This window comes from Lygodium microphyllum, chromosome 24 (assembly GCF_053477565.2).
Source record: "Lygodium microphyllum isolate KBCC chromosome 24, Lygodium_microphyllum_v1.1.10, whole genome shotgun sequence".
NCBI classification, from domain to species: domain Eukaryota; kingdom Viridiplantae; phylum Streptophyta; class Polypodiopsida; order Schizaeales; family Lygodiaceae; genus Lygodium; species Lygodium microphyllum.
The window spans coordinates 6,457,744-6,470,815 of NC_141158.1; the positions used below are offsets into that span (position 1 = coordinate 6,457,744).

At 42.3% G+C, this 13,072-nt stretch overlaps 1 protein-coding gene across 2 annotated transcripts in view; it reads left to right on the forward strand.

Moving 5' to 3' along the window:
- LOC148014814 (uncharacterized) overlaps positions 1-12,275 on the forward strand; it is a 29,473-nt gene extending 17,198 nt beyond the window's left edge. The window contains exons 4-6 of one of the 2 annotated variants that reach the window (XR_015688334.1): positions 9,965-10,209; positions 10,343-11,082; positions 11,200-12,274. Coding sequence is in view for 1 of the 2 variants with exons in the window: in XM_087665284.1 (XP_087521410.1) it covers positions 9,965-10,209; positions 10,343-10,528 (431 nt within the window). In the remaining variant the exon portion in view is untranslated. Of the gene's footprint in view, positions 1-9,964; positions 10,210-10,342 lie in introns of both variants that reach the window. The other variant, XM_087665284.1, reaches the window with a different exon arrangement.
- The last annotated feature ends 797 nt before the right edge of the window (positions 12,276-13,072 follow it).

Here is a 13,072-nt window from a genome sequence, read left to right on the forward strand (position 1 = left end):
CCACTCGATCACATCCCTCGGAGATCTCTACTGTGGGGGGGGCTCGAATGATAATGCTCAAGTGTGGGACCTCGGCACTAGTCCACCAGTTAATGTCTATCATTCAACCAGGCCACTACTGTGCAAATAATACTAGTCCTTCCTCTCCCATCCATTGGGAGATGTGGTCCGCTACTTGACTCTTTACCTCCTCTATCTGTGTCGTCGTCCAATCCCCTGAGTGAGAGGACTAAAGGAAAAAAGCGTAGTTTGGTCCATCCGATGGTGCCAGTAGATGGACCTTGCTCCTCCTTGACTTACGAACCACGAAGATCCCCACCTCTAGAGATAGTGGAAACTCTCCGCGCTCCGTAACTCTTAGGTAGGACCACGGGCCACTGCGGAAGAACTCTTGTGGTAACAGCTGCGCCTGTCTTGGGAAAGTGTGACGGGTGGCATGGGCAAATGAGCTGGTGGCTGTGTGGGAGGGGGAAGACTACTGGTGTGAGGAGGATGAAGGCGTGTGTGGCTCATCACCTCCTGTGAGATGGGGGGGGTGGGTCTGGGGGGGATCACGTGAAATGGCGGGTGCGGATCAGGGGGGTACTCGGTAGGGGAGGTGGTGGGAGGGAAGAGGATCGAGGGATGGTGGGATGGTCAGAGATATGTGGCAGGTGTGAGGGGGAGCTGGTGGCCCTGGGAAGGGGGGGGGCTTTGGGCCAGGGTCAGTGGGAGGCCATGGGAGGTTTTGGGTGTAGGGGTTGTGGGCTCTCAAGTGAGGTAGTTTGTGGCGCGGGTGGTGGATGTGGGGGATTGCAGTCCTGCTGGGTGGAGCGGGCAGGGGAGTGCTCTGTTGAGGAGGTGTCGCTCGCCTTCCTGCTCCTTGTTGTCGAGGTTGCGTCTGAGGAGTTGGCTGCGGCTCCCCTTGCCATCTCCCTCTTTGCCGTCTCTGGACTCGTGTGAAGCCGTTAGCGTCCACCTACAAGCTTGTCGGCGGAGCCGCCTTGGCTCTGAAACGCGTGCAATCTATTGCCTGATGCCCAGGGTCATGGCAGTGTAGGCACTGCCCTAGTTGCCTAGTCACAATGACCTGCTGCTTAAAGGAGTGATCTCCTGCCTTAATCTCCAGGAACTTTGGTATATTCTTTGTCTCTTTCACGGCCACTCATACCTTTGGGACTCCTGTAGCTGCCACTGCATCCGCGAAGGAGGCAGGAAAAACTGTGCCGAAGAACCATCCAAAGTCCTCCACTGACTGGCGGTACTCTACTGCCAGTCTAGGGGAAAGTAGAGTGACTGGATGTCTAAGAAATCTGTTATGGAGTGCAAATGTCTCCACTGTGAAGCCGCTACACCAGGGGACCATGTAAATGATCCCCTTCGTCGAGGCATAGGGTGCGCTCTTCACTAACTCACGAGCTGCATCCTCAGAGGTGAGTTGAACCATGAAGATCCCTTGGCCCATGAGGACTGCCTCCGCGATCTGCGCTGTGCAAACGCGCAGCGTGGAGTGGAGCCATTCCCGCAGCTAGGCCCTCGATGGGGAGTGTTCAAGAACGTGACCAAAGATCATTGTTTCTTTCAACTCTAGTTCTGTGGCTCGTATGGCTAAGAGCTGTTCCTCTGAGAGGATGATACGCAAGGTGTTTGATTGGGGGGCACTCGTAGAATTGCGTCGGCGTCTGACTAGAGGTTTCCATTGCGCGTCCCTGCTGAGAACCTATCTATCATGTTGCAATGCTACCGGAAGAGGGGGGAGAGTTGCTTTTTGGGGGGGGGGGGGGAGAGTTGTTGTTTTTCAAAAATAGGTGGTGTATCTGCCTTGCCAGGCCTCGAGGCGGAGGTAGCGCCGGGGGGGGGGGGGGGATTGCAAGGTCTTGCTTGGTGGGGGAGGGGGAGGAGCTGGCATAGGGTCTTGCAGGCACCGGGGGTGGGGGGGTTTGGTGGGGTAGGCGCACCATTGACTGCATGTAGGGCGGTGTCACTAGGGAAGGGCGACAGGGGGCGGGGGCGGGGGCGATGGGCCACAAGCGGAGGCGACGGCTAGGGGTTGAGGGCGACAAGCAAGCCAAGCGCCACCAGGGGCGGGGTAGCAGGCGACGTGATGAGCAAGAGTATACACCATCTGAGTGAAGTAAGGTCGTCAATGATGTGTGAGGTTTTACTTGTTGTAAGGCAGTTAGGCTGTGGTGTCGTTTGTGCCATTGTTTGAGCGTTTATCTCTCAAAGTCTCGTAAATCCTTCATGGCTTTCTTAAAGTTTGGTGGCAATGTGTTCATCTTTGCTTTCAAGACAGTGTCCGAACGCTACAAATCGTTGGGCAATTCAACAATTATTTTCGACCAAGCACACCCTAGCTCAAAATGGATTCTATTTGAGATTGGTGCAGCGCATATCTATGGTGAGAACCAAATATCCAAGTTTAAAGCTTCAACCGTGTACACTGAAGATCAAGGCATTTTAACTGTTGGCGACACTCTAGCATAAGATCGGCATGGTAATCTTCTCTTTAGTTCTTCTTAAAATACAAAAACACCAAACAAAAAAGGATTACCCATATTTGCATCTAGGCTATATTGCCATAGGTATCATCCCACAATGCCGTAGAGGTTTGAATGTCTCTTCATGGTAGCTATTCTGGAGACTAGACATGTAGAGTTAATGGATATGATAGTAGGTGTTGCTGTGTCCCCTTTGTCCAATAGTCCGATTTTCTTTGAACTTAGACCTAACTATATGATTGCTATGGATGACCCTTACCTTCTTGAGTTACTAATGCTCCACATCTGTACTATGGGACTCCAGATGAAAACATCCTTTGCTCACTTAGCTATCCAATATAGAATGGTTTTTAGATGTATGTCTCTTGCTATTCCTAGAGTCATAGAAGGAATGAATTCTTTTAAGGATCAAGGTCAGACGATAATTATGAAGTTTGATGAGAGTATTCTGTTAGAATTTGCTGATTCTATGGGCAACGCCCAATGTAATTTGTGTGGTGTGGACACTTATTAAAGTGTCAATGTAAGGTGTGTACACCTAGTGTCTTAGAAACTTAAAGTAGTGACACTAGGCTCTAGAGTAAAATAAACCTAACTCTAGTTAGTTGGTGGAAGGCTGGTTAGGTCAACCCTTGACCTAAACATAAGTTGTACTTTCACTCTATTTTTTTTCATTCTAGCAAGTACACTCTTCTCTTTTTTACTTCAGCTCACTCTCTTGCTGTCATTGTCTCTCTTCTCTCTCTCTCTCCATAGCTAGCTGCCATTTTCCAACATACTCAAAGGTTTCTTCTAGAGTGTACAAACAGGTCTGAAATAGAATTACCTCATGAGTGGCAGTTAGATATAGCTTCTATTAAGAAAGAAGAATTGCTTCCTCCTAGAGTGATTAACGTTTAAAATATTAAAGGAAAAACCCTACACCTTCCTCAAAGAATGGTCCTTGAAGAAGAATAAAAGGACTCTTCCAAGCTTCCTGTTTCAGTCCAGCCTCAACTCAAAATCTCTCCATCTCAAAGAGCAAATGTGTTGAAGTTCCATACTCAATCATGTGATCATTCCACAGTAATTCATGGAATATGTTAATATTGCAAAAAGTCAATAGAGCAAGCTTCTTCCTCCATTGTAAATGTTATTCAGAAGTTTGAATATGAGAATAACAAACACAAAACTGCTCCGTATCTGTGACCACAGGTTTCTGCTTCTTGGACAACAGAACTTCAAGCATCAAATTGGACTCATCTAGCCTTGATAGGTTTGATTGAGAAAATGGAGAATGTGCAATAAGTGTGTGATAATATTTTGGTGCTTACTCAGCAATTGGTTAAATCCAAAATTCAACAACAATGAGTAGGAGTTTCTTCTTCTTTTTCTTCAACCATTACTTTTTTTTCATCATTATTATCTGTTTCCCCTTCATCTACTATTACAGATTGGAATGCCTTCTGTGCCAGAAGGTTACAGAAAGGATGGAGCTCTTACTTTGCCTCTCCTTCTCCTAGCTCTCTCGACATGCATCATATAGTCTATTTTGGTGAAGAACAGCCCACTGACAAACGCAAAGCACAAGAAAAAGACAAAGCTAAAATAGACCTTGGTCAAACTTCTTCTTCTTCTCTTCTTGATCTTAATTCAAGATATTACTGATTTTGAGGACCTCTATGGTATCTTCAAAGACTTGCAAGAAATTTACAGTCCATCATTAATGGCTGTTATGAAGGGTGAATCTTCATAGCCAAGTCTCTTCCAAGTTGTTCCAACCCTCTTTGCCCGGTGATCAAGCTGAGGAATTGTCAGAATATTTAGAGTTTATGTTTTCGGATTGGTCTGAGCATGATTATAGAATTGCATTTGATCAAATAGATGAATATGTCTTTGATAGAATTTGAAGACAAAGAGAAGCTAACAAGGTGTTATACCAAATGCCGTTGTGTATAGACCTTGTAGACCAAAATAAGCCAAATGATCAGAGAAAAGAGGAAACCCGTGTGACTTCAAGACTCATGGGTGAAAGCCTTGAACAACATCCTCCATATGGCCCTCCAAATGAACTATCAGCCTGGTACTTCAGAGATCAAGCAACATTTCAACATGAAGCTGCTTACACACTATCTTCTTCTGATGAGGATGGTGACAACATTGTGGATGATGAGTTTGTACCCATTAATCCTCACAGATCAAATGTACCTCCAGATACATTACTACAAGCCCTGTTAAATGCTCATGACACTATTGTAAGTACCTTACTTGTGAATAAAGCTTCTTCATTTCCTTATACTAGCAAGCTCAATGCTACTTCAACTTCTCTTCTTCAAGAGCTACATATACCAATTTTTACAAGAAAATTGGTGTTTTGGGAAAGTTGGCTCCTTTCCAATATGGTCCATTGATGGCAAGACACCTGAAGAGACTAAACTCTTAATCTACATGATGTATGCTTATGTAGGCTAGAAAATCATTGATAAGCCACAAACCAGCTGCATTGATATACTTATGACTCATGGTTTTGTTAGTGGCCTAAAGCAGCGGTGGATCTCTATTCACCCATAGGTAAATGTGGCTATTGTCTAGCATAATGACCCTATACGACTATTTTTTGAGTTACTTCATGGTGAGTTAGTTGGAAACAAATTAGATGATGTGTTAGAAGCTCGGGAAGTATTCTTCAGATCAAAACTTTGTGACCCCATGCAATACAAAGAGTATCTGATCTACACGAGAGACCTCCTTTATGAAGGTCTAGGTGCCCATGATAACAACATGGAGGAACATCTGGTATGCTCCTTTTCAGAACCAATTTTCTTTTATTGCAAACAAAAAATGAAAAATGAAAATAGAGATTTTTTAGATAGTGTATGTCAGATTATACAAATCATAGAGCAGACAATCAAAGAAGTATGTCAACATCAAAAGATGACAGTCCTCAATCAGAAATTCCCACAATTAGTATGTAAATCAGATGTAAAATATGATATGGATTTCGGTTGTAAGCAATGTGCTTGTGCTGGTGGAAATGGAAATTACTCCGAACACCACCGTTCTTACTGTTTCCGCTAGCATAGGGGAAGAGGCCATAATTACTTTAATAGACAAAATGCACAAGAGTATCAGTCTAACAGACACCATAGACATTCCTATCACCATAGTAGGCATGGTAGATATGCTACACATTCCAAGAAATGTTCTTCTGAGCCCCTGTAGAAAAATTCTCATCAAGAGAAGAAAAAAGATCTTAAATGTTTTCTATGTGGAAGTTTCTTACATTTGACAAACAATTGCCCTACTAAAAATAAGCAGTCAAACAACGTTACTAAAGTTAATATGCACTACTTGAGTGATGACACTTCTAGTGCCAGTGATTACTCCTATGATGAGTATGATTCTTATAGTGACAGTGAAACTGCTAGTGACAGCTCTTGGTACATTGTAGTAACTCGTTCTCCTAGTGAGACTGAGTTTGAATTTGTTGAGTCAGCTACCGACTCCCCACACAGAAGATGAAAACCTCTATACTGAATCTAGTTTAGAGTTGTTTCCTCTTTCTTTAGAAACTACTATTTCTTCCGAGAATTCTATACATTCTGACTCCTTTGTGCTTGTTAATGCACATTCTGTACATTTTTTAGGTAGGAAAGATAAAGTCTTTCTTGGTGCAACGTGTTCTATTGGTGGATCTTCTTCGTTGACAATTTATTGAATTGCCCAACGATTTGTAGCGTTCGGATAGTGTCTTGAAACTAGAACTCGATGCATTGCTACCAGTCTTTGAGGAAGCCATGAAGGATTTACAGGACTTTGAGGGATAAACACTCAAACAATAGTACAAATAGCACCACAGCCTAACGGCCTTAGAACGAGCAAAATCTCACATGTCATTGATGACCTTACTTCACTCAGAATTGCCCAACGATTTGTAGTGTTCGGATAGTGTCTTGAAAGCAGAGCTGAACACATTGCCACCAATCTTTGAGGAAGCCATGAAGGATTTACGGGACTTTGAGGGATAAACGCGCAAACAATGGCACAAACGGCGCCACAGCCTAATTGCCTTGCAATGAGCAAAATCTCACATGTCATTGACGACCTTACTTCACTTAGACAGTGTTATGTTACATGGCTTTGATACCAAACACAGAGGAGCGTGGCGGAAGTGGGCATAGAGAGACAAACGGCATACAATCTTAGAAATCTTTGCTCACAAAGTGAGTGAAGGTGCAAAATAATATTGCAGACTTGAAAGCTTGAGATACAAGGCTAGGAGAGAATACAAGGCTTGAAGGATTACTTGAATGTGTACCTTCAACTGAGTTACAAGGGGTGTATTTATAGGCTCTCAGTAGTGGAAAGAATCATTGGTGTGAGTAGGTGAGTGTGCATTTTTGAGTGTATGCTAGCTGTAAAGTTAATAGTGCGCAAGGAATATTGTACAAAAAGTAGATGGTTGAGATGTCTAAGGTGGTTGGCATGATAAAAGGTCTGCTACCGTATTTTGCACGCCAAGAATACTTTGAAAAGTTACATCAAGGGTATCAAAAAATAGGGACCACCTTAGCAATCGTTTATTGCCAATTTCATTAGGTGCTTTTTTTGTGAGGTAGCTTGGCACATGTTGCAATTCTGTCCGTATGGTGAAAGGGACAAATTTGACAAAGAGACGAAATGCTTTAATGGCTTTGATTATGGCCAAGATTTTCCTTTGATAGGATGGATAATTTTGTTGGGTTTGATTAAAGATCCCTGATGCATATCAGCAAATGTGTAAAGTTGGTGGTGATATAGATGTGTTTTTTTTTACACAAACACGCTCCTCATCCAGAGTTAGATGCATCAGTATAAAGGATTAGAGGAAGGCTGGACGGTAGCCGAAGAGGAGGCAGATGGTGGATTTGATTCTTTATGCTTTGGATAGCTAGTGTATGGCGGGGTTTCCAGTTAAACTGTCCTTTTTGGAGGAGAGGGTACAAGTCTTTAGCATAAGCCACCAAATCTGGAATAGTAGAATTTAGCCAATTTAAACAGCCTAATAGTTGTTGTAGCTGCTTCACATTGGTCAAGTCATCCGGTATTTCAAGGACCTTCTTCAAGTCATGTTCTTGAAGCTTGATTGTGCCATGTTGTATTTCTAAGCCTAAAAATTCCACAGAAGTGGTAAATAGGATAGATTTAGTGGGTGAAAGTACCATGCCTGTGTCTTCTACAGCTTTGGCAAATTGATATAAATGATCAATATGCTCTTTGATAGTGTTTGAAAACACTAAAATATCATCAATGTAGACCAAGCAGAAAGGAAACTTTGAGAAAAGAGAGTCAGTCCAAGATTGGAAGTATGTTGGCAGTGTCTTAATGCCAAAAGGGAGCACAGTCCACTGATAATGGCCTTGGGGAACACAGAACCCAGTTTTGTATCGGTCTTCTTCTTTGAGAGGCAATTGCCAAAAGCCTGATTTCAAATCAAACTCATTGAAAATGTTAGCCTTTTTAATCTTTTAATCAAGATATCTTTCAAGGAAATAGGATGACCATGCCCAATAGGACAAGCATTTAAGGGTTTGTAGTTGATCACCATTCTTTTTCCGCCTCTTTTCTATTTTGAGTGTTTGTTTACATAGAACACTTGACAAGCCCATGGAGAGATTGTTGGTTCTATTAGGCCTTTATCCAGTAAGGTTTGGATTTCTTGTTTACAGAGGAGTAAATCCTCTTCCTTCATTCTTGAATGGATTGCCTTAGTCGGTATCGCATTAGGTTTTAGAGGTAGAGAGATAGCAAAAGAGACTCTCTTTTCTTTATACATGAGTGGATCCTCTTGCATAAAAGACTTCAATGACTCGTAATCTTTTGGATTTCTGTAGTATACTTTTACCTTTTTGTCTCAAGCCAATTTGTTCTTGCAGTAGTCTTTTGAGGAGAAGGAAGTTCAGTAAGAGCATAAATGCTGCGGCCAATTTTAGGAAGAAGTGGAATATCAGCCTTTTTGCTGAGATAGGATGCTATAAAGTGTTCTGCCCATAAGGTATAGGGTACAAGATGTTGTAGGATATCGGTACCATTCAAGAGATTAGATCTCATCTGCTTCATCAACTGTATCTCAATAGGGACCTTTATCAAGCCAAGATGTAAATAAGCTTGTGTCACATGTATCAATGTTACCTTTTTGTTATTGGATAATTCTACAATAATGGGACTGGTTACCTTGATACAATTGGGTGTAAACAATTCATATGGAGTAATTGTGAGACTGGATCCTGTGTCTAGCAGTGCATCCACATATAAAGAAAACCGAGGCATGTTCTTGAGTTGAACATAGATCATTGGCATGGGTCCACCTGTAGTCAATGCATTGACTTTGTGTATTGGTTTGGGATGTGTCATCCTTATTTGATTCACTGGCTTGGCCGGGATGTCTGCAGCTGCCGCTTGACTCTGTAATTCAGTCAAGATTTCTGTTGTCCCTTGAGCAAGTTGTTTTTGGCTTCGGAGGATTTTTTCAAAAGCCTTGCAAAGAGAATGTAATTCTCTTTGCATATCTGTGAAAGCTTGAAGCATTTCTATGCCTTCTTTTTGTGTGGAGTGAGGAGTAGAAGATAGAGACTAAAGCAATTGGGTAGCAGTTTTGGGATTATGCATTTGTTCCAAATTATGAGGAATAAACATATTTGCCCTTGATTTTGTCTCAGAACATAGTGTACCTGGCTTTGGCAAGCCATAAGGATTATTGAAGAATTCTTGCCTAAGCTTGTCTTTGGCCGTTTTGTCTGGAGATTCTGTCTCAGATGTAGTACTGTTATCTTCAGAATCGGATTGCTTTTGTTTACCTTTGTATCTTCGGGAAGAAGATCCACCAGTAGAAGTTACTCTTTTTTTTTTTTTTTTTTCCAATACCTATGCTTGGGGTTTTGAGGTCGTGCCCCAAAATGGGGTTACAGCCCAAGCTAAAAAGAGAATGAAACCCCTATACTTAAGGTTTTGAGGTTGTGCCGAAAATGGGGTTGGAGCCCTGAATTCTGATTGGTCAAGGTATCTGGTGTCATAGATCTCCCCTCCTCCCCCTCACAAAACTCTGGGCAATATTTTCATCAAAGGATTAGCTTTGCAGGCCCCACACCGCACCGTAGTAGAAAACTGCTGTCCAGAAATTAGATTGTTGCCTCACTCCATGCTAGTGAGCAGGGCCCCATAGCTCTGATGGTGAAATTATGTGGGATCTGAGAATGTGATAGGGGGCCCACCAGCTGTCACTAAGCTGGCCCCCTTACTCTATTTCTGGCATGTATGGGTTGGGTGCTGTGAGTTCCACTTGAGAACATAGTGATGGGATCCCTTGAGAGACTACACTAGTGCTCACATTAGCAAGGAAGGAAACATAAACCTGAAAATTATGAAAGGCTTAACTTACTGTATTTCCTAATTGTTTTCACCATAGATGACTTTGCAGTTTGCTTGTTTGCATGTTCTCACATGACTGATGAGTGTGTCTTCTGCAGCAAATCTGGACAAGGCCCTGAATGACTGCGTGTTCTTGATGGCAAATGAAACAAACTGGAATGTGTCACAGCCCTTCGCACGGCTGCGTAATCTGTATGAACTACTCACAGCAGCCCTGCAGCAATATGAATCCAACTCGAGCAGCTCGGAGATGGATTTCTGGAGCTCCGCTAACAAGTCATCCATTGCTCCTGGTTTACCGTTGGTACAACTGTTGGGTAACGATACAGCGGTGGGCATGCAGGTTAGTGTTGTGGAATTACTTTATCAGTTTCTATGCATTTTGTGCTGTAGGGTTCTTCAATATGCAAAATTTAATGTTTAAACGTGATTTGCATAACAGCCAATTCTAATTACTTATTGGTACGTGGATGCAGATAAATTGGATAGACTATTTGGCAGGGTGCAGCCCCATCTATTGTGATGTGGTAAAGGAAACTTCCATGGGAGCTAAATTTTTCTCTGTCTTAGCCCAGATAGGAGGATTTGGTGCTCTTATGCTCCTGCTTATTAGGAAGGTTCTTTGGCCTGTAGTCTGCATTCTCTGTAGGTGGAGTGTATAAAGAATATCAACTTACGAATTTCAGATTTTGAGCATAACCTTCTGCAGAGCGGTTGCATTGAATCCTTGCAACAGCATCATCTGATGAGGCACTTATGGCTAGTTATATCCAGCACAGAAGTATGACTGTCACGTAGCAATGCCAGCAACCAAAACAAGAAAACACACAAACAGGAGAAGGGATTAGCACTAAAGGCACAAATTTTGTACCAATGAGGGCTTATTTACAACGGGCTCCCAGAAATGTTGGGTTACCATGTGGATGGCACCTCCTCTATGCAACTACCAAGCTATGTATCATATTATCCAATGCATGTTTTTGAAATAGTTGTAAATATAATTGCTCAGATAAATTGATTTATTTGTAGAATCTTTAGTTTGTAGAGAGAGAGAGAGAGAGAGAGAGAGAGAGAGAGAGAGAGAGAGTTTATTAATGTCCTTTTAGATGCTACAAAGGCATGTAGGACAAAGACATACAAATCAAGATGCAACGGGCTCCCAGGGTCAAACACCTCCTAGCTAAAGTAGTGCACAAGCAGTATGGATTCATCCATGGTAGGAAAATCCAGGTTGCGTTGTTAAACCTCATCTACTCCATGGACTATGCCTTAGCAATGAAGTCAGATTGGCTCCATTGTTGTGTGCATTGATCTCTGATTCGTCGCTGTTCAGGATCTATTAGAAGACCCCCTCTTCCCCATGGCTCACAAGTGGCTGCCTAGTTCTGTGCCGATGATAATGCATCAATTGTGGAGGCTGCTAAGGAATCAACGACTAATCTCCTGGAGATCTACACCGAGTTCATCTTTCGGCATCGAAGGTCAATCAGAATAAAACTGAACTCTTGCTCCTCTTGGAGCGAGCCTGAACAGTGGGTGATAAACCTTGGATTTAGGGGCATGAAGCAAGGTGAGATGGTAAGATACTTAGGAGCTCCTATCGGGGGTAGGGATGACATTATCCCAAAGGTTCCAATGGTTTTACGATAAATTCTTGAACAAAATAAAGGATTGGACCTTAAGAGAATGCACACTTGCAGGAAGGTGGGCAATGACCAAGACCATATGCACGGCTTTAGAAGTATGCATAGCCTCACTCTTGGCTTGGATCAAGTTGGAGAAATTGTTGTGAAGGTTGGGGGAGCAGGTATGGAAGGTTTAGTTGACAAGGCCAACAGCTTACACATAACTCTGCTCAAAAGGATGGATTCGAGCCAGCCATGGATGATAATACTGATAAGTTGGTTGATGTCTGCAAAAATTAAAGGTGTGGTCTGGGCCGATTGGCAAGATATACTTGCTTGCCCACAGTGTCTCATCAAAATACCTTACTCTGAGGCAGCGCATGCAATGGTAGCCAGCTCGCAAGGAATGATTAGCAACACCTCTTGGTGTTCAAGGGGAGGAATGAAGGGTGACTTGGCACTGAGTAGGAATATATGGCTCTCCCCATATGCATACAACCTTGAGATGGTGCCCGTGCATAGGAAACCACTCTTGGCCAAAGCTATGCATAGAAAGGGTCTCAGTACATGGGCTGAGCTGTGGGATGCACAGAACAACAAATGGAAATTGGTAGAGCAAATACTAAACCAGCTCCAACTGATTGAGAAACATTTTAGTTCCCTTGAAACATTTTGATTGCTTTAATATTATAACTTTATATTCTATGTTTCCAAATCCCAAGGTTGCATGACTCTTGCTTACAAATACACTAATGTCCACCCAAATCGAACGAATATTTGTTCTTTAGATATTTCTCTAGCCTCTAGGACCTTTGAACATGTTTGGCAATCTTCATCATCTAGTTTTTTTTCTTCATGCCATTTGTTTATAGGTAGTGAAAATATAATGTTTATCATGTCTTGTTTACTTGCCTTGGTCCTTGATTCAATTTCCTCATCTCCTCTAACAATTTCGTTGTCGTTTTCTAAACTTCATCTTTAATTTTCTTATTAGATGTAACCACCTCCCAATGATTATGGAAAACATTCTTGTTAGTAGATACAAAAATCTTTAAGTTCTCAAAAATTTGGAGGGATTCTTAAATCAAATTGCATATATTTGTCATTGATATAACTAGATATTTTATAAAAGTTTAAGGTTTTAAGCTTTCCTATTTAAATTTTGAAGGTTTGTTTGAAATTTTTACAAGTCATTTTTCATTGAATCTCAGTTCTTTGTGAACATTGATGTCTCCATTGCCAATTTTTTCTCTTAACTATATCAAGTGTGTTAGCCGTTTAGCAATTGAGTCCTTCAAAATCACATTCTTTGCTTCCAAGATGAGGATCACAAAGAAGAGAGTAAGCTATTCCACTCGCACACAAAACCTCTTCCAAAGAGTAACATAGAATGCAATGAGAGCCAAAAGAAGAAGATAAGCCTTTTGTATTTTGCACAATTTGGAATGCCTTACACTAGGGTTTCCCCCCCTTAAATATGGAGTCCTTCCTTTTTTGATTATAAGGGGGCGAAGCCTGACTTGTGGGTGGTGCATGTGGTGCCAAATTCACTTATGCATTTTTTGTGGTCTTTGGTTACCC